This window comes from Zingiber officinale, chromosome 2A (assembly GCF_018446385.1).
Source record: "Zingiber officinale cultivar Zhangliang chromosome 2A, Zo_v1.1, whole genome shotgun sequence".
Classification (NCBI taxonomy): domain Eukaryota; kingdom Viridiplantae; phylum Streptophyta; class Magnoliopsida; order Zingiberales; family Zingiberaceae; genus Zingiber; species Zingiber officinale.
In genome coordinates, this window is record NC_055988.1 from 4,093,436 (window position 1) to 4,115,863 (window position 22,428).

A 22,428-nucleotide genomic window follows, 5' to 3' on the forward strand; every position below is an offset into this window, starting at 1 on the left:
TTTAGTGTGTAAAGAAGGGTAAGGAGAACCGAATAAAATTTTGTTTCAATTTTATCTCTATTTCATATTATTAATTTTCAAAAGTTGTTTAATTTTATCTCTATTTCATATTATTAATTTTCAAAAGTTGTTTTATCATCTATATGTATTTTTGTTGCATTTCGTTCGACGATAAATCTCTCGCACTGCCCCGACTCCAACCGCTCGCACTCCAGGGCGTTGGCGCTAGTGTCGACCATCACAGCGTATCTCATTGAGGATAGGTAACCCTAATCTTTTCTTCTTCTATTCTCTGTTGTGATAGGTTGTTTCTCAGTGTTAGAATTCGGTTAAATTTAACCTAGGTTGTTTTTCGGTGTTCTATTATCTACTACGTTAGGTTGTTTCTCTTCTATTCTCTTTGGATATATTTCTCGGAGCTAGGTTCTCTTCTTCTTTTCTCTAGAATTAGATGTGAATATGATATGAAGTGGATATAAGAATTGAATTTGAACTTTTGAAATCAAACAAAGTAGACTCACCTTATTGAAATCATGAGATACTTCCAAATTTATGATGACAAAATCTACTATGCATGATTTTCAGCTATTAAAAACTAGGGAGCATCTGAAATTTGGGGCAATGATTTTTGTGTTCTAGATGAAATACTTGACAAATTGACAAGAAACTACTTAATTATGAAATAATATCATAACCAAATCAACATCCCATTTCTTGGATCTTGAAAACTCAACTGTTGTATTAATTTTTTACAGAAACTACTTAATTATGAAATAATATCATAACATAATTAAATTTATTTTTTTTTACAGAATTAATTTCTACATAATTGATTTCATTTTTGATGCTCATTATTGTTCTTTTTGTAATTTATTCTTTTTTTTTCATTATTTGATTATAGGTGATCAAAACGGTAAAGTCAGTGCATTATCACATGAAATGGTTATTCATTTATTTTTGATGCTCACTATTTCTTTTGTGGTAGCATCATTAAAGAACAAGAGTACAAAGAAAGGTGAGTTGATGATGACGATATAAGTAATGCAATTGATCCGGTAGCTCAAGCTATTATTAGTTCAACATATGAAATGGCTAGGTCAAATAAACTTACTTTTCTTGAGCATGAAGTGTGAAATTTGTTGACTCAATTAGGTGGTGAGCAACATATAATTTCTACATGTTATTTGTATCTTGTTCAACGCCCCAAAATGTTGAGAGCATTAGTTGGATGTCCTTTTGAACATTGCAAAAACTTGTTATTTCAAATGTTGGATGGAGAAAATCTCTGACATGATTAATTCGTTTCTTGTTATGTGATATATATTTGGATGCTATATATTATGCATTTGGATGTTATGTACTCGGATGATTTTGGATGTTTGTTAAACTATTATTATTTAATGTAACACTTGTTACTTGATAATTGGATATACTTTGTGCTTATTATGGTGGAATGGTTTTCATAAAAATAGGATAGTAGATGTTTTTGTTTTATGATGATTTATTTGTTGTGTTATTTATACTTTGTGCTTCTTTTGTTGTATGCTTAAGATTGGAACAGTTTAAAGGATTGAAAAGAAAATATCATTGAAGCATTGTTCCTTTGGAAGATCAGTCACAGTTCCATAGCATGTAATACTACTACACTATCGAAATGTCATTCAATTGATTAGTTGAGCTAGGTAGTTGGGAAATGATGTGACTGCATTTTTACTCCATGGATGAAGAAGATTTGTAGCCAAAGGGTTGCTTGATTTCTCAAGCTGAGTCGGGCAGAAATTATAAAGAATGTTGTCGATTGATTGGTTGAGTTTCATATAAAATGAATTTGAAGCAGTGCCAGAATGTTGTTCTTGCTTCAACAACATTTCGATAGTGTAGCTGTATTACATGCTATGGAACTTTGACTGATCTTCCAAAGGAACAATGCTTCAATGATATTTTCTTTTCAATCCTTTAAACTGTTCCAATCTTAAGCATACAACAAAAGAAGCACAAAGTATAAATAACACGACAAATAAATCATCATAAAACAAAAACATCTACTATCCTATTTTTATGAAAACCATTCCACCATAATAAACACAAAGTATATCCAATTATCAAGTAACAAGTGTTACATTAAATAATAATAGTTTAACAAACATCCAAAATCATCCAACTACATAACATCCAAATGCATAATATATAACATCCAAATATATATCACATAATAAGAAACAAATTAATCATGTCAGAGATTTTCTCCATCCAACATTTGAAATAACAAGTTTTTGCGATGTTTAAAAGGACATCCAACTAATGCTCTCAACATTTTGGGGCGTTGAACAAGATGCTATGAAAAAGTAAGTTTATTTGACCTAGCCATTTCATGTGTTGAACTAATAATGGCTTGAGCTACAGGATCAATTGCATTGCTTATACTGTCATTGATCCTGTCCGAACGCTGAATCAACGGACGTTGGGCACGTGGCGCTCTCCGAGTTGACGACGTAGATCTCTGACCGGCCGTATGGAGCTCCGGCGAACTTGCAAAGAAGTCGGGCCGGGAAGGGGTTTCTGACGACGACCCTCCAACGCTCAAGTCAGGCAAGTGGACAACAAAGAAGTGGCTCTCAATCTTAGAGAATGCGTACCTCCGGCGAAGTGTGAGGCTCCTTATATAGAGTAGGGAAGAGGCTCACGCACACATACCGAGGTGAATACGTGTCCTCAGCCCATACCTTAGTATGGGCTTGTCAGCAAAGCTTACCTGACACCATACTGCTGCAGTCCAAGCACATCTCTGATGGGACAGCGGAACCCTCTGCCATAAGATCCTGCGTATGGCCTCATCGTCGAACATACCCGCTGTCAGAAGATGTTCCCTTGTCCTTTTCTCCTTTTACCCTATGCAGAGCGTCTGACTGGTCGGCAGTTCCCTCGCGTCTGACCGGTCGTATGTGCTGGTCCGCTCGGGAGATTCCCGGTCGTGTGCTGTGTGGACTGTTCGCAGTGTTGCTACTTTATGCCTTCGGCCGAGCGGGTTACCCGCTTGGCCATACGACTCTGTTCAACATGAGCGTCGGAACCCCGACTCCCTACCGGGGTGTCTTTGCTTCCGCTCGGAACATTCGGCCGGTCGCCCCAATCTTTATCCGCTCGGCCAAGCTTCTGGTTGGCCTTTTACCTTTCAACCTCCACGTGGCGTTGACTCTGCTAAAGGGGGTCCCCCATTCTTACTGCCGGATCACTTGCCTCCCCTTCAAGTCTAGTCGAAGGAGGCGATTAGTCCGACTGACTGGACGATTGTTTGGCCGAGCGGCTCTTCCAAGAAATCATCATCCGCTCGACAGATGTGGCGGTAACTATGGCCTCAGTCAACGCCACCATCCCTCGGATCTCCTTGGAAGTTGCACCAATCTCCGTCATTAAGGCCAAGCACGCGCTCTGCGCCTCGATAAGGCGCTCATTAAATGCTCTCCCGTGGCGGAATGCCACGTGACATTGCTGCCGTTAGCGTATGGCGGCGGCGTCGCAGGCGACGAGACCGAGGCGATTTGAAATGGACGGTGCAAGGCGTGCTCCGGTTCTCGCGACCTTAATCCGACGGTGGAGGCCGCTCGGGCTAAACCCTATAAAGCCTTCGCCTCCTCTGCCTTCGCCGCATTTCTGCTCTCGCGTGCCCCTTGCTGCTTCTCGCGCTCCAGAGTTTCGGCGATCTTGCTCTCTTGATTCCGGCGATCTTCTGTGTTCTTCCCTCGATCCTCCTCCTCGTTGTAAGGTTCTCCTTCTTTCTCTTTGGTTCTTGTGTTTTCTCTGCACTTCTTTCCCGAGTTTCGGTCCTCGGGGCCTCGTTTCGTTTGCTGTCTTCTTTTTACCTTTCTTTGCCTTTTTTGATTCCGTCCGTTCGGACAATGGCCCATTCCTCTCCGTCCCAAGACCAAACCCTCGGCCCATGGTACACTACCATGGAGTCACGCTTCGATCAGCGCGACGCCGATGTTCTGATTAATAGTTTTGACATCCCCTCCGACCTTGAAATCATCCTACCCACAGATTCCGCTCGGCCACACAAACTGCCGCGCGGAGCTTTCTGTGTTTTCCGTGACCAGTTTACAGCAGGTCTGCGATTTCCGATCCATCCCTTCTTTGTAGAAGTTTGCAGCTTTTTCGGCATTCCGCTCGGAAGCCTAGTCCCCAATACCTTCCGCCTCCTATGCGGCGTTCTCGTCTTATTCAAGATCCATAACATTCCCCTCCGACCGGAGGTCTTCTATTATTTCTATTACCCTAAACAGTCCGAGCGGGGCACTTACATGTTTCAGGCTCGGCCCGGCTTAGTTTTCTTCAATAAACTTCCTTCTTCCAATAAGCATTGGAAAGAATTCTACTTTTATATTCGCCTTCCCGAGCGGGCTTCCTTCCGAACCCAATGGAAGGTCGGAAATCCTCTCTCCCCAGAACTCAAAAGATTCAAGACCCGGCCGGATTATTTTCACGCCGCCAACATGCTTGCCGGTCTACGATTTGACATCAACAAATTCCTTCCAGAAGGGGTTATGTACATATTCGGGCTGAGTCCGATCAGAACACCCCTCCCGAGCGGCTTCGGTAAGAATTTTACTTGCACATTTGCCTTGCTTGCTAATTGATTTTTTCCTTTTTCCTTTGCAGCGAATATTGTCATGGAGTTGGTGATGGCTGGTATTCTGAAGAGGAAGGCGGCGACACTTGAAGCCGCGGCGGCCAAAGAAATGGAGACGCTCGGCATCCAGCCGGTCGGCTCTAATGAAGAAGAGAGCGGGACAAATGCTGGGGAGTCGGCCGCTCAGGCTTCTCTCCCAGAGCCAGCGGCTGGCGCAACTGTTAGCCAAGAGCCTTCTGCTCGGGAGGAAGGCTCCGCTCCGGAAGAAGAGCGGCCTCTCCAACAAAAGAGGCGCCGAGTGGAGACTCCCCTTCGGTCAGCCACGTCCGCGGTTCAGCCATCCGCCCGGGTCACTGCAAGCGCTGGCGGCAAGGCTCCAGAGGTCGAGGCTATTTCGTCCGACCGGACCCCATCTCAATTGGACGCGCCGGCGGACTCTCTTGAGGCCGTTCCCGTCAGCGTCCTTCCGCCCGCTTCCCGCTGAGTCCAGCGTTCAACAATTTTATCTTAATTTTCGGCGCCGGCCTCCGATCCTCTTCCATCATCCGCTCGGACCACCCCCAGTCATGGCCGCACTGTTAGGGTCACCCTGCATCTCCCCACCAAGGAGATTTTACCCGAGTCCGAGAGGCCAACTGCGCCTGAGCACACAATCACCCTGAAGGGGCCCCTAGCCGAGATGTGGGCTGACGCTCGGGCGCGTGTCGTGATGATCCCTCTCGGTAACCTAGCCAACATCCATATGCAAGAGGCCACCGGGGTAAGTGTATTTTCTTTTAGATCTTTTATGCGATATTTCCGATTGGCTTATTAATGATCTCATCAATTGCAGAGATGGGTAGAAGAGATAGTTGTCTCCAACCGCCTGGCGATGGTGGATGAAGAGCTCAAGAGGCTGAAGGCTACGGGCGGTCCGTTCGGCTCCCAAGGCCCTTCGTACACCGATCTGCAGAAGGAGCTGAAGAAGGCCCAAGACTTGTTGGCGGACGAGCAGAAGAAGACAGCCGATCGGGCTCATACCTTGGCCGAGCTCGAGCGACAAGTCAAGACGCTCGACCAAAAGATAAGGCTAGCCACCACTCGGAAGAACACGACTATCTCCGATCTGGAGAAAAAGAATGTCGAGGCTCGGGGCTTGAAGCAGAAAGTTAAAGAGCTGACGGACCAACTGGCCGGCGAGAAGGTGGCCCACTCGGCAGAGGCGAATAAGCAAAAGGACGAGCTTAAAACTCTGCAGGAGTCCCTTGCTGCCTCCCAAGCGGCCTTTAAAGAATATCAAGAGGCCGAGCCAAGCCGGGTCGCCGCCTTGAGACAAAATTACATCCACTCGCCCGAATTTTCGGAGAAAGTTTGCGAGCGGATGTACACTGCCTTTGACCTTGCTATGACCGCCACCACAACATATTTGAAGTCCAAGGGTCTTCTTCCCGACTCTGCTCTCATCCCGGCCGCAGATCAAGTGGCGCTCCTCGACAACATCCCGAAGGATCTTTACGATTATCTAGAATAGAAGTTTATATGTAATTCGGCTGCTCGGCCAAAGACTATCCTTTTTTTTTGTAATTTGTCCGCTCGGCTTTAGTTTCTTTAATATAATATCCTTTTGCTTTCTTTGTCCTTTTGCTAGTCAATATGTGTACTGTCCGCTCGCCTCTTATCACACCTCTCTTATGTTCGAAAGGGATTTTTACGAAGTATTTTGCGTAACTTTTCCGCTCGGCTGAATATGTCCTGCTTCGACAGAAGAGGTTGTTCGCTGGATGTTGATGAAGTACCTTTGGGTACTGGGCCGAACGAAACGTACAGGCGGTCGAACGATATTGACGGCGAGTACTTTTGGGTACTTGTTCACAAGTCCTCTTTATTGCCTTTATCCGGCCGGAGGGTTTATAGTCACCGGCTCGACTCTCGTTTTTAACGTCGGAGCTCGATGGTCTTCCGCTCGGAGGGTTTATAGTCGCCGGCTCGACTCTCGATTTTTAACGTCGGAGCTCGATGGTCTTCCTCTCGGAGGGTTTATAGTCGCCGGCTCGACTCTCGATTTTTAACGTCGGATCTCGACGGTCTTCCGCTCGGAATGTTTATAGTCGCCGGCTCGACTCTCGATTTTTAACGTCAGAGCTCGACGGTTTTCTGCTCGGAATGTTTATAGTCGCCGGCTCGACTCTCGATTTTTAACGTCGGAGCTCGACGGTCTTCCACTCGGAATGTTTATAGTCATCGGCTCGACTCTCGATTTTTAACGTCGGAGCTCGACGGTCTTCCGCTCGGAGGGTTTATAGTCGCCGGCTCGACTCTCGATTTTTAACGTCAGAGCTTGACGGCCTTTCGCTCGGAGGGTTTATAGTCGCCGGCTCGACTCTCGATTTTTAACGTCGGAGCTCGACGGTCTTCCGCTCGGAATGTTTATAGTCGCCGGCTCGACTCTCAATTTTTAACGTCGGAGCTCGACGATCTTCCGCTCGGAATGTTTATAGTCGCCGGCTCGACTCTCGATTTTTAACGTCGGAGCTCGACGGTCTTCCGCTCGGAGGGTTTATAGTCGCCGGCTCGACTCTCAATTTTTAACGTCGGAGCTCGACGGTCTTCCGCTCGGAGGGTTTATAGTCGCCGGCTCGACTCTCGATTTTTAACGTCGGAGCTCGACGGTCTTCCACTTGGAATGTTTATAGTCACCAGCTCGACTCTCAATTTTTAACGTCAGAGCTCGACGGGGTTCCACTCGGAATGTTTATAGTCGCCGGCTCGACTCTTGATTTTTAATGTCGGAGCTCGACGGTCTTCCGCTCGGAGGGTTTATAGTCGCCGGCTCGACTCTCGATTTTTAACGTCGGAGCTCGACGGTCTTCCGCTCGGAGGGTTTATAGTCGCCGGCTCGACTCTCAATTTTTAACGTCGGAGCTCGACGGTCTTCCGCTCGGAGGGTTTATAGTCGCCGACTCGACTCTCGATTTTTAACGTCGGAGCTCGACGGTCTTCCGCTCGGAGGGTTTATAGTCGCCGGCTCGACTCTCGATTTTTAACGTCGGAGCTCGACGGTCTTCCGCTCGGAGGGTTTATAGTCGCCGGCTCGACTCTCGATTTTTAACGTCGGAGCTCGACGGTCTTCCGCTCGGAGGGTTTATAGTCGCCGGCTCGACTCTAGATTTTTAACGTCGGAGCTCGACGGTCTTTCGCTAGGATTATGGCATTTTGTTCGGCACTGAAGTCCCGCTTCCTTTGCTTCACCGGTCGGGCGTCCGATCGGACATGGAGCTCATGTTGTGCTATACTTGGCAAAATTCTGGGCAGCTCATGTGTTGACCATACGAAGACATCACAGTTTCTCTCGAGGCATTTGATCACTTTCTCTTTCTGGCTTGCCTCCAGATCGGCCGCAATAAATGTGGTGGCCTCCGATTGGGTCGGGTGAATCTGCACTTCCTCTTTATCTTCATAAATCAACGAGGGTGGTTTTTCGGTTATAGCGTTCATCTCGATCCGTGGCGTCTTCCGAGTGGAATTTAGTTCAGCTCGGACCATCTCGACGTAGCATTGCCGAGCCGCCAGTTGATCTCCTCGTACTTCTCCCACTTTATCTTCCACTGGGAACTTGATTTTCTAGTGGAAAGTGGAGACGACCGCTCGGAACTCGCTGAGCGTCGGTCGCCCCAAGATAACGTTGTATGCTGAGGGAGAGTCGACCACGACGAAGTTTGCAGTCCGCATCCTTCTGAGCGGCTCCTCTCCCAGCGAAATGGCAAGCCGGATCTGTCTGACCGGTAGAACTTCATTGCCCGTAAACCCGTAGAGGAGGGTTGTCACGACCCAGAGGAGTCCCCGTCCGAAGAAATTTCGGCAGCATCTCCCCTGTACGGCGGACAATCTGAAACTTTCTACATATCTCCATACCTCAGCCACATGCGGTTGGAATAATAACAATAAATATAACACAACCACACAAACATCCACGCAGTTATATATAATCAAACAAAACAGTAATACTCTGACTCGAAAATCACCCTACTCAACTACACTCGTAAAACTCAAATCCGACGAAACTCACCTCTTATGCCGACCCGGCAGGCATGTAGTAGAATAAGACCAAATAAAATCCATCAACATCACAATAATAAATACAACGTCCAAGTATCAAACAAATCAAGTCTAAACATAGACAAAATGAGAAGAAAACTCAAAAGTCAATCAATCCTCGAGGTCTGCAGGGGATCTAGCACTACGTGCAGTGGGGACTAGTGACTGGAACTCCCTCCTGACAGCATCAACCTGAAAATAACAACAATGGAGGCGGGGTGAGTCCAACACTCAGCAGGTACAGTTGATATACAAAGTAAAGAAATAACACCTAGCACTAATCATGCGTACAGTCTCCTGATAAAGATAAAGGTAAATGCAAACCTAAGAAGACAGGAGAGAATCTGTACTAACCAAGACACGGTATAAGGACAAACAGTCCGAAAGGTATAGAAGACCTGTATGCATGTCAAACATAGGTATCCAAACAATATGCAGCATATAAATGCAGCAAACACAATCACAAACAATAAATGCATCATGCATATGATGCCAATGTCATGGTCACCCCTAACGCCAGTCAGCCAACTCACAACAAAAGTGGGACCAAGTGTGTAGAGCTGTGACAACCGTGCACTCTGCATCACTACCCCTGATGAGTGACCGAGTGGACGGGATGTTGTCGGAGTACATACGTACTCCTACCCCAAATCATAAATGGGGGAGCGCAATGCTCTCATCTCCCGGTACACTATGACGGGGAGGAATCTCTAACGTGCTACACGCTGCGTCACACTACCCATGAGCTGAAGAGAGACAATGATAAGTTGGACAGGAATTCACTTGTTTGTGAGTTATCCTAGAGAAATGAAAGTAGGTTTATAGTCTTAAAAATCAGAAGGTTATTATTATCATCAATGATCGATTTTTAGAAAAAAACTATGTAATAAACCTCATGCCCATAAGAAAATTTGTTCTTAAGGAAATAATAAAAGACATGTCTAATCTAGTACCAACTGTACAAGATGAGATACCACAAGGAAACTGCAACACGTATCACAAATGATACACAATTGCAGAAAGTGCCTCATCGTAGTGGGAGGGTTGTTAGGCAACCTAAAAAGATTTATGTTTTGGGAGAGTTTTTGGACTCGATCCCTGGAGGACATGAATATGATCTCCGGACATATGACGAAGCACTCCAAGATAAAGATGCAATATCTTGGCAAAGAGTAATGAATAACAGAATTAGAATATATGTATTCTAATAAAATCTGGAAGCTTATAGAACCACCAAATGGTATAAAAGCCTTTGGGTGTAAAAAGGTCTATATTAGGAAAAGAGGGATAGACAGGAAGGTAGAAACTCTCAAAGCAAGGCTAGATGAAAAAGGAAACTTTTTCACTGGTAGTCATGCTTAAGTCTATCCGGATTCTTTTATCTATTTGGCAAGTGGATGTCAAGACAACATTCCTTAATGAAAGTCTTGAAGAAAACATCCATATAAAGCAACCAGAAGGGTTCATTGCAAAGGGCTAAGAGCATCTTGTGTGTAAGCTCAATCAGTCTATGGACTGAGGCAAAGCTTCAAGGTCTTGGAACATCCGGTTTATCAAAGTAATCCAGATCTATGGATTTAGTAATCGGATAAGTCTTGTGTATACAAAAGATGTGATGGAAACGTGGTGGTATTTCTTGTACTATACTTAGATAACATTTTTGGTAGTTGGAAACAATATCAAAATGTTGTCAGAAGTAAGGGTATGGTTGTCCAAATAATTCGATATAAAGGACTTGGGAGAATGTATATATTCTTGAGATCAAAGTAATAAGGGATCGCAAGAAAAGAATATTTTACTTATCCCAAGCTTCATACATCGGAAAAATTCTTGCTCGTTTTAAGCATACAAAACTCCAAGAAAGGTTTCTTACCTTTTCAGGATGGAGTAACTTTATCTAAAGATATGTCTCTGTAGACATCAAAGGAGATAAAGGAAATAAAGGCTGTTCTTTATGCTACGGCTGTTGGAAGCCTAATGTATGCTATGCACGAGATCAGAAATCTGTTTTGCCAAGGGCATAGTTAGCAGATATCAAAGTAACCCTGGACAAGGACAGTGGACTGCAGTAAAGCATATATTGTAGTACCTTAGAGGCATTAGAGATTATATGCTAGCTTACAAGGCAGTTAATTTAGTCCTTGTGGGTTGCATGGATTTTGACTTCCAATCGGATAGGGACAATAATAAGTCAACCTCGGGGTTTTGTGTTTACTTTAGGAGGTAAAGTCATAACTATGGAAGAGTGATAAGCATAGATGTTTTTCTGGACTCCACCATAGAAGCTTAGTATATGGCAAACCTCTGAGGTAGCCATAAAAGCTGAATGACTCAATAATCTCAAGATAGACTTAGATATGATTTCTGGTTTGTCCAAAAATTATTACAATTTATTGTAATAATGTTGGTGCAGTAGCAAACTTGAAGAAACCATAAGTCTATAAGGCAAGTAAACACAATAGAGCGCAAGTACCACCTAATACGAGGAATCGTATAAACGAGGAGAAGTTGTTGTCGCCTAGATTGCATCAGGTGATGACCTATAGATCCTTTCACTAAGGTCCTTAAGGCAAGAGCTTTTGATGGGCATGTTGAAGGGATGAGAATCAGATGTATGGCAGCAGATATGGCAGCTTAGTCTTTTAGTATAAGTGGGAGATTGTTAGAGTGTATACTAAAAGCCTAGCTTTTGATATAAATATTTATCTAGAAATAAGAATCACATTGGTCAAATGTCTACATTTGTGATAAATGTAGTTGTTCAATTAATTTATATTGTAGATAACATGGTGTGTGGTGTCACACACAGAGGATCATGTTATCAGTACCTTATAAATTATAAACAGTAGCTCACGACCAAGATGGAAAGGAACAAACCATTTGAAGGTCGTAGTGTAATTAGGTATTAGTTTATCTTAACTATATAATTACACTAGTACACTTAGAGTGTATTGAGTAGGACCATTAGAGGTCGTTTCTTTTATACTGACTTTATAAAGAAACAAAGACCTCAGTTATTATGGAAGTGTGTGCTCTTAATCCTAATATAATAACAAGCACATATATTTGATATTTATTTCTTTAATTTGTCAATGGGTGAGATTTAGTTCGATGAATCAATAAGCCCGATAAGTTGGAAAATGATATCACTTATAGTGTGTGTTGTTGATTATAGAAGGAAACTGTGTCCTAGAGATACTAGGTTGAGAATGCCCCCAAGAGGAGCTCAAAAGGATTGTCATGTTAAACCCTGCAGGTGGACTTAGTCCGACATGACGATGAAGTTGAGTGGTACTACTCTTGGAGCTAGATATTAATTAAGTGAGTTGTCAGTAACTTACTTAATTAGTGGACATTTGTTATCTTAAACACAGGGAGACTAACACACTCATAATAAGAAGGAGCCCAAAAATGTAATTTGGGATTGGTGCGGTAGTTCAATAATAATTCTCTAGTGGAATGAATTATTATTGATAAAATTAAGTTGTGTGTTCGGGGCGAACACGGGATACTTAATTTTATCGGGAGACCAAAACCAATTCCTCCTCTCGGTCCCTATCGTAGCCTCTTAATTATAGAGTACTATACCCACCTATACCCACCTTCTTACCCATCCTATAGGGGGCCGGCCAAGCTAGCTTGGAGACCAAGCTAGGGTCGGCCATGTTTTGGTTCATGGGTGAATTCATGTGGTCGGCCCTAGCTTGAACTCAAGCTTAGGTGGCCGGCCCTATTAAAATAAAAAGGAATTTTATTTTTAAAATTTTTCTCATGTGGATAACATGATTTAAAAGAGAGTTTAAAATTTTAAATCTTTCCTTTTATAAGATTCTACAAAAGATTAAGAGAAGAGTTAAATCTTTTTTTCTTATTTGTAGATTAAAAGGTTGATTTTAATTTTGGTAAAAACTTTCCTTTTAATCATGTTCATGATTTAAAAGAGAGTTTAAAAATTAAATATCTCTTTTATAAAGCTTCTACAAGGATTAAGAAAGGATTAGATATCTTTCCTTATTTGTAGATTGGAAGAGATTTTAATTTTTTAAAGATAACTTTCTTTTTATCCACATGTTTAAAAGAAATATTTTAATTTATAAAATTTCCTTTTTATTGACCATCATGAAGGGAAAATTATTAGAGAAATTTTTTATAAAATTTCCGGAAACAAATTAGGAAAGTTTTAATTCTTGATTGAATTAAATTTCCTTTGCTTGGTTTAAAGTGGCCGGCCACATTGTTGATGAGGAAAAAATTATTTTTAATTAAATAAATTTTCCTTATCAATGGTAAAAGAATTAAGGAAATTTTTATTTAAATTTCCTTATTTGCCAAGGCCAAGGATTATAAAAGAGAGGGTAGAGGTGCCTTCATGGCTAACAACTCTATTATTTTTCCTCTCTCTTTTTCTTCCTTGGTGTGGCCGGCCATCCTCTCCTCCTTTCTTCTCTTTGATGGCCGAACCTCATCCTTCTTGTGGAGACTCATATGGTGGCCGGATCAAGTTTAGAGAAGAAGAAGGAGAGAAAGAAAGCTTTATTTCTAGCATCCCTTGGAGCATGGTGGTGGTGGCCGAACCTCTTCATCCTAGAAGAAGTTTTGATGGCCGAAACTTGCAAGGAAGAAGAAGGTGCTTGGTGGTTCTCATCTCGGAAGATCGTTGCCCACACAACGTCCGAGGTTAGAAGAGGAATACGGTAGAAGATCAAGAGGTTTTTCTAAAAGGTATAACTAGTAATTTTTCTTTCCGCATCATACTAGTTATTTTTGGAAATAATACTAAATACAAGAGGCATATGATTCTAGAGTTTCGAATTTGTTTTCGATATAGTGTTCTTTTGTTTTTCTTTTCCTTGTGATTTGATTGTTCTTTTCGGTTAACCTAAAGTTATTTTAGGAAATTAAATATTAGCTTTCTATAAAAGGTTTTGTCTAGTCGGTGGTGGTTGCTCCCATATCCAAGAAGGCCATGTGCCTCGCCACGTCAGTACTGGGAACCGATTATGGAAATTAATATTTAATGGAATTAATAACTTAAGGTGACTTGGATCGAACGTGTTAAGTTCCGCAGGAGATCCAAGTCAAAACCTAAAAGAACAAATAGATTAAGTTTTGGATCAAACGTGTTAAGTTCCGCAGGTGATCCAAAATTTAATTTAAAAGAACACATGGTAGCTAGGAAAAGGTTCAGACCTTTGTACAAAATTTTTGTACAGTGGAACCTCTAGGCTTTCCGAGTAGCAACCAACAGGCACTTCTCCAGGCGGCGTCGGCTGTGGCTAGGGCACCAGTGGTCGGCGCTAGGAATCCCACGGCAAGAGGCTACGGCAGAGGAGAAGAAGATGTGGCGGCGGAGGAAACTACCGTGGCCGGCGGTTAGGGCAAAGAAGGGAAAATGAGCGGCGGCGGAAAGAAGAAATGAAAAGGCTCGGGTGCGCGAGGGAGAGAAACGAAGGATTTAAAGAAAATAAAGAAAAATATAAAGAAAAAGAAAAGTAAAAAGGAAAAGAAAAATAAAACTTTTCCTTACTAAAACTGGGTAGCCTAAACAGGCTTTTCCGGACCCTGTTTTTATCCTCGTTAACTCGTCCGTACGAGCTCCAAAAAATTCCCGAAAAATTTCCAAAAATTCCGGAAAATTCCCTTATTAATATTCGCCTATTTTCCGGTATTTTATATTCTCCCCCACTAATAAAAATTTGGTCTCCAAATTTCATTATCTACCATCAGCAAGTACTAACAACAGACAGAAAGTATAAATGCTGAACGATAAACAAAATCACATACCTCAAGTGAAAAGATGGGGATATCGAGCTCGGATAGTGTTCTCGAGCTCCCAAGTAGCCTCCTCGTCTGAATGATGCTGCCATCCGACTTTAACCAGCCGGATAGTCTTGTTCCGCAACTGACGCTCTTTCCGGTCGAGTATCCGTACCGGAACCTCCTCATATGTAATGTCAGGCTGAACTGGAACTGGAATATCTGCCAGCACATATGTCGGATCAGGCACGTATCTCCTCAGCATCGATACGTGAAATACATCGTGAACGCCTGACAGGGACGGTGGTAGTGCCAATCGGTAAGCTACCGCTCCGATCCTCTCCAAGATCTCGAAAGGACCAATGTACCGCGGAGCTAGCTTACCTCTGAGGCCAAATCTCTTCACCCCTTTCGTGGGTGAAACTCGCAGAAATACATGGTCGCCCACAGAGAACTCTAGTGGTCTACGTCTCCGATCAGCGTAACTCTTCTGGCGGTCCTACGCCTCTGACATCCTCCGTCTGATAGTACGAACCAACTCTGCATCCTGCTGAACTCTATGAGGTCCCAACAACTAGGCCTCTCCAACCTCATCCCAGAGGACGGGTGTCCGACAAGGTCTACCGTACAACGCCTCAAACGGTGCCATCTGGATAGCCGAATGAAAGCTATTGTTGTAGGCAAACTCTACCAACGGCAGATGGTCCTCCCAGCTGCCTCCGAAATCCATAACACATGATCTCAGCAGGTCCTCTAACGTCTGAATGGTTCGCTCTGACTGTCTATCTGTCTGTGGATGGAAAGCTGTACTGAAACGAAGCTGTGTACCCAAGGCCTGCTGCAGACTCTGCCAGAACCGAGACGTAAACCGTGGATCTCTATCCGAAATGATACTCAACGGAACACCATGTAGTCTGATGATCTCCCGGCAATACAGATCTGTCAATCGATCCAGGGAATCAGTCCTCCGGATCGCTAAGAAGTGCGTTGATTTGGTTAATCGATCAACGATTACCCAAATCGCGTCATGACCTCGTCGTGTCCTCGGCAACCCTACCACAAAGTCCATGGTAATGTGATCCCACTTCCACTCAGGAATAGGAATCCGCTGAAGTAATCCTGCAGGTCTCTGGTGTTCAGCCTTCACCTGCTGACAGACAAGACATCTAGCTACGAAATCCGCGATGTCCTTCTTCATGCCGTTCCACCAGTAGGAACGCCTCAAGTCTCGATACATACGGGTCCCGCCTGGATGGATCGCAAATCGAGAACGGTGTGCCTCCTGTAATAGCTCCTGTAAGACCGGATGAGACTGAGGTACGCATAATCTGCCTCGGAAGAATATAATACCCTCCTCGTCTCGTCTGCTGCCCAAAGCTATCTGGCTGCTAATAAACCGCAAATGTTGATCCAACCTGTGCCTCTCGCCTCGTCCTGATCGACGAGTGAGCAACCATGGTAACAAGAATACCCGCTCCGGGTCCTGCTCCTCAAGATCTAACTCAGAAACTCAATCAAGTCCGTGATCAAGTCCGGTGCAAGCCAAAGTCCTCTGGACTTCCTGCTGCATCGCAACCACATTAGCTTTCCCCGGGTGGTAGCTAATGGTACAATCGTAGTCCTTCAGAAACTCCATCCATCTCCTCTGTCGAAGATTAAGCTCCTTCTGAGTGAAAATATATTTGAGACTCTTATGATCAGTGAGAATCTCAAATGTGATACCGTATAAATGATGTCGCCATAGCTTCAGAGAAAAGATGATGGCAGCTAACTCCAGGTCATGAATTGGGTAATTCTTCTCATGCTCCTTCAGCTGACGATAAGCATAAGAGACTACTCTGCCGTGCTGCATCAGAACAGCGCCCAAACCCTGAAGAGATGCATCGGTGTAAAGTACAAATCCGTCCTCTCCAGAAGGTAAAATCAAAACTGGAGCCGACACTAATCTCCGCTTCAGCTCCTGAAAGCTGGTCTCGCAATCCTCGGACCATATGAACTTCACGCCTTTCCGGGTAAGACGTGTCAGTGGCATAGCAATACGTGAGAAGCCCTCGACAAAACGTCGGTAATATCCGGCCAATCCCAGAAAACTACGGATCTCCTGAACTGACTTCGGCTGCTCCCAACCGGTGACAGCCTTGATCTTCTGAGGATCAACTGAAATACCTCTGCTAGAAACCACGTGTCCCAGAAAACCAACTGAGGATAGCCAGAATGCACACTTGCTGAACTTCGCGTACAGCTGATGTCGTCGAAGAATCTCCAAGACTGTGCGAAGATGCTGTGCATGCTCCTCCTCGGAACGAGAGTAGACCAATATGTCATCAATGAAAACGATAACAAACTGATCCAGATACTCCAGAAAGATGCGGTTCATCAAGTCCATAAACATCGCTGGAGCATTGGTAAGCCCAAATGGCATTACCAAAAACTCATAATGACCGTATCTGGTACGGAAAGCTGTCTTCTGGATATCAGAATCTCTGACTCTCAACTGATGATATCCGGATCGCAGATCAATCTTAGAATACACTGATGTACCTTTGAGCTGATCAAACAAATCCTCGATCCGTGGTAATGGATATTTATTTCTGATGGTCACTGCATTCAGCTGCTTGTAGTCAATACACAACCTCATAGTACCATCCTTTTTCTTGACAAACAGAATTGGAGAACCCCATGGTGAAACACTAGGGCGAATAAATCCCCTGTCTAAAAGCTCCTGGAGTTGAACCTTCAGCTCGTTCAACTCTTTTGGTGTCATACGATACGGAGCTTTCGATGTCGGCGCGGTTCCCGGAATCAGCTCAATAGCGAACTCCACTTGCCTTCTGGGAGGCAAACCTGGCAGCTCCTCTGGAAATACATCTGGGTACTCCCGGACTACAGGAACATCGGAGAGCTGCGAACTACTACTATCCTCAGTACTGATCAACGATAACAGAAAACCATGATAGCCGTGAGACAGCAGCTTCTGCGCCTGAATCGCCGAAATAATCGAGATACCATCGTCTCTGATGCCAGTGAAACTCCACGAGGGTTGGTTCGGAGGCTGGAAGGTGACCACCCTCGTCTGGCAATCAACGGTAGCATGATAAACTGACAGCCAATCCATGCCAAGTATGACATCAAACTCGACCATCTCCAATACTAGAAGATCTACCGTAAGTATCATGTTGCCAAAGTCTAACGGGCAACCTCTGATCTCTTGGGTGACTTATAAAGTATCACCGGACGGTAGCGAGACAGTCAATCGCTGGGGTCTGCAAGTGGGTAATCTACCAATCTCCCGCATAAAGGTACGGGATATAAAAGAGTGCGAACTACCAGTATCAATCAAAATATCAGCGGAAAATGCATAAATGGAAATCATACCGTGGAAAACCGATCCGTCGACTCGCTGCGCATCCTCCCTGGTAATCGCATGAACTCGTCCAGTCTCTGGCGGAGGAGGAAGAGGTAACGCTGCCAACGGCTGCTGCGACTGGGCAGAAGCCTGCCACTGAGGCGCTGCTGGACTATGTGCCAGATAAGACTGAGAGGATGGGGACTGATACTGTGTAGCTGGCTGGGACTGAGTCTGGTACTGCCCCTGAGTCGGATAATAAGGTCCTGAAACAAAACTCTGGGGTGCTACAGAAGCACTGGAGTACTCCTGTCCAAGCATGCCAAATGCTGCTGCTGCTGAGGGAGCTGCTCCCTGCTGACGCTGTGAGGGTGTGAATCTCCGCCCTGCTCGCCAAGACACTGACTGACTAGACTGTCCCCTCTGCTCTGTCCCTCCGGAAGCCGTATGCTGAGCCTTCAGCTGACAATCTCGGCTCTGGTGCCCAGGCAGTTTGCAATAAAAGCAAGCCGATCTCCAGTGTGAAGGGATGTGGTCTCGAACCACATCGAAACATCAGATATCGCTGGTGGACTGCTTCCGATCTCGCCGAGGAGACCGGAAAGCGTCCCGAGGAAGATCGCCCACGAGGCCTACAAGAAACCCCAAGAACTCGACCGATCGCTCGCGACTACTCGATGCCGTCAGCTTTGTGTCTGGACACGCCTCGATGTCGACGTATGCTTTCTTTTCCCGTCCGGATATGCCGTCACGAGCTAACTCTATCATCAAAGCTCGATTCAATGCATCAGATTAAGATGTAATCCCTAATCCGGCAAGTTGTACATGCAGATAACCATCCAATCCCTATATAAACTGCATCATGCGAGTTCTGTCCTCCGCAACTAACTCTGGACAAAACTGAGCCAACCGGAGGAATTCTGTATTATACTCGGTCACTGAGCGGTTATTCTGCCTCAGACTCATAAAATCCTGTCGTCGAGACATCTGATAGGACAGTGGAAAGAAACGGCTCTCAAAAGCCTCTCTGAACCTGGTCCATGTGACGTTGCGCTCACCAATAATAGAACGCTGAGTAACCCACCAGGCATTAGCTTCATCCCGTAAATGGTAAGCAGCCAACTCTGCTTTCTCCCACTCGGAGCAAGCCATATAGAAGAAAGTCTGCTCCATAGTCTCTATCCATGACAGAGCCATACTAGGATCGAGATCTCCGCGGAAAAGAGTGAAACGAGTCTTCATCGACTCAGCCAATGCTAGAATCCTAGCCCGTGCAGCGACAATATCAGCGAGCTCGGCTGCAGGAGCTGGCGGAAACACTGGAGCTGATACTACAGGTGGTACCGCGGAATAAACCGGAGGAGGAACTCCCGGTGCTGCTGTATATACCGGAGCATAAGCCGTCGGTGGTACTGACTGGGGAACAAAAGTGGTGGCAGCTGGAGGTACGGTAGGTAATGGTACCGGATATGGTGCAGCTGCTGCTACTGTAGGCACTGGGGGCACAGGTGCCACTGGTGTCGGGTACACTGTAGGTCCAGGTGGCGGTGGTGCCGAGTACGTCGTAGGCTGCTCTGGAGCAAATGTCGGGTACGCCAATGGTACACCTGATGGTACCGTAAATACGGTAGGAGTGGATACCGCCCGTGTGGCTAAAGTAGGTATCTCTACAGGAGCTATCGGGATTTGAGAGCCCGATGCTCCCGCTGCATCCTGAGTCTGTCCCTGACTGACAGGCTCACTAACAGTGGGCATCTCTGGCATATCCAGAGATCCCGTGGTCCTCGCACGTGGTCGTCCAGCACCACGTCTCGCAGCAATACGAGTAGATCGTCTCATATCTGTTAAATTAAATTACAGATATCAATACCAATATAACAAACATAAAATAACAACATACCTATTTGTCGTCTGGAGATGTTCCGTCGCTGTCCAGTCCCCAATTTGACCTCAAACTTCCGAACGTACATATCGCCGGAAATCCAAATAAATCCGAAACGGAAATCTGAAACATAACCATATCGAAAATCCGATAATGCCCAGTTTGACTCGCAAACCTGGCTAACCCAAATATCCAGAATACCAACAACAAGTATCCGATAAATCTCCAGAACACCAAAAGCAGGTATCATAACCCGCTCTGATACCAGATAAATTGGTATCAGATAAATCCCGAAAATCCAAAACACGAAACAAAAGATCGTAAAACTGTGCTTTGATACCACTAAATTGTCACGCCCCAGAGGAGTCCCCGTCCGAAGAAATTTCGGCAGCATCTCCCCTGTACGGCGGACAATCTGAAACTTTCTACATATCTTCATACCTCAGCCACATGCGGCTGGAATAATAACAATAAATATAACACAACCACACAAACATCCACGCAGTTATATATAATCAAACAAAGCAGTAATACTCTGACTCGAAAATCACCCTACTCAACTACACTCGTAAAACTCAAATCCGACGAAACTCACCTCTTATGCCGACCCGGCAGGCATGTAGTAGAATAAGACCAAATAAAATCCATCGACATCAAAATAATAAATACAACGTCCAAGTATCAAACAAATCAAGTCTAAACATAGACAAAACGAGAAGAAAACTTAAAAGTCAATCAATCCTCGAGGTCTGCAGGGGATCTAGCAATACGTGCAGTGGGGACTAGCGACTGGAACTCCCTCCTGACAGCATCAACCTGAAAATAACAACAATAGAGGCGGGGTGAGTCCAACACTCAGTAGGTACAGTTGATATGCAAAGTAAAGAAATAACACCTAGCACTAATCATGCGTACAGTCTCCTGATAAAGATAAAGGTAAATGCAAACCTAAGAAGACAGGAGAGAATCTGTACTAACCAGGACCCGGTATAAGGACAAACAGTCCGAAAGTTATAGAAGACCTGTATGCATGTCAAACATAGGTATCCAAACAATATGCAGCATATAAATGCAGCAAACACAATCACAAACAATAAATGCATCATTAATATGATGCCAATGTCATGGTCACCCCTGACGCCAGTCAGCCAACTCACAACAAAAGTGGGACCAAGTGGGTAGAGCTGTGACAACCGTGCACTCTGCATCACTACCCCTGATGAGTGACCGAGTGGACGGGATGCTGTCGGAGTACATACGTACTCCTACCCCAAATCATAAATGGGGGAGCGCAATGCTCTCATCTCCTAGTACATTATGACGGGGAGGAATCTCTAACGTGCTACACGCTGCGTCACACTACCCATGAGCGGATCAACGGAGCACCGGAAGAGTCAAACTGACGTGCTACCACGCTGTGTCACGCTACCCATGAGCGTCACAATGGAACACCGAACAGTGATGAAAACTGGAAAAGTGCTCGACAATAATGGAGCAATCTATCGCACAGCATGCGATCATGCAAATGGTGCATGTCACTAAGCATGGTAATATACTAAACCAACCTCTGGACATATAGCAATGACCACCATAGTGAATAAATCATATCAAGATATACTGATCAATAAGGTATCAAACCTAGGTCCTGAACATGTGAAACATGGTTATATCACTACCCATGAGCATGTGAAATCAGATAGGTATCAACACGAAATGCCAACAAACAATCAATCAAACAGGTAACATGTATCGGGCAGTGATTAACCGAAACAAATAAGAAAACACAATTAATGCAAATTGTTAATTTCATTACTAAGCATATCAAAGACAATAAGTCAAAAGTACCCGCCTCCGAAAATAGAAAGGTCCAATCTGACTCCGAGATACTCGTCTCGCGTCAAAGTCCTGTGTCACCAATAAATATATATTTTATTTAGCTACATTCCTATAAATAGCTAAATAAAAAATCTCTTGCACTAAATTAGGGTCAAACCCCAATTAACACAATAACATAGACCTAATTTCAATTATACATATACAACCAATTACAAAAATCTAACTCATGCCTAATCCAACCTAATTAAATATCTTACCTCAACACCAAAGTCTCCTCTATTGATCCACAACAAGTAGTTGCTGTCGGGACAGGGCAGCCGCTGAAACCAGATACACCACCGTCGAATTGAATCTAAAATTAGAGACTACCACCCTTAGTTAGCATAACCTTCCACACAACCCAAGTGCTGCTCACGGCAGGGATAAGAACCAGATCACAGAATTGAAAACAAAAAAAAACAAACCCTAAGCCTTACCTCAAGTTCCACAACCTAGAAATCCAAATCAACCTCGCTGCTGGAATCCAAGAGTTGCTGCTCAATAGGGTTGTTTACCGCTAGAAGGTGGCTGCCAGAAATTAGAAACACCCCTCAAAGCACAAAAACCCCACCAATCCGTGACCTAGAGTGGCAGCAAGAAGAGGGTCGGCGTCGGCAGTGGTGGCGGCGCGAGGTGGCTAGGGCAGAGGCGTCGGCGCTCAGTGGCTGGCACAGAGGAAAGAAGGGAGAATGGCGGCGATGTCTCGTGAGGCGGCGGTGTTGCTCTCGTCACCGGCGGTAGAGGATCGACAGTAGGGGAAAGATAATTGTCGGCACTTCTCCAGGCGGCGTCGGCTGTGGCTAGGGCACCAGTGGCCGGCGCTAGGAACCCCACGGCAAGAGGCTACGGCAGAGGAGAAGAAGATGT

The 22,428-nt window shown here is 44.7% G+C and overlaps 1 protein-coding gene across 1 annotated transcript in view; it reads left to right on the forward strand.

The window, feature by feature from the left end:
* Nucleotides 1-5,306: 5,306 nt before the first annotated feature.
* Nucleotides 5,307-22,428, forward strand: part of LOC122040393 (putative serine/threonine-protein kinase) — a 70,796-nt gene continuing 53,674 nt past the window's right edge. The window contains exons 1-2 of the mRNA XM_042599708.1: nucleotides 5,307-5,387; nucleotides 5,460-5,563. Of these exons, the coding sequence (XP_042455642.1) occupies nucleotides 5,307-5,387; nucleotides 5,460-5,563 (185 nt within the window). The remainder of the gene's footprint in view (nucleotides 5,388-5,459; nucleotides 5,564-22,428) is intronic.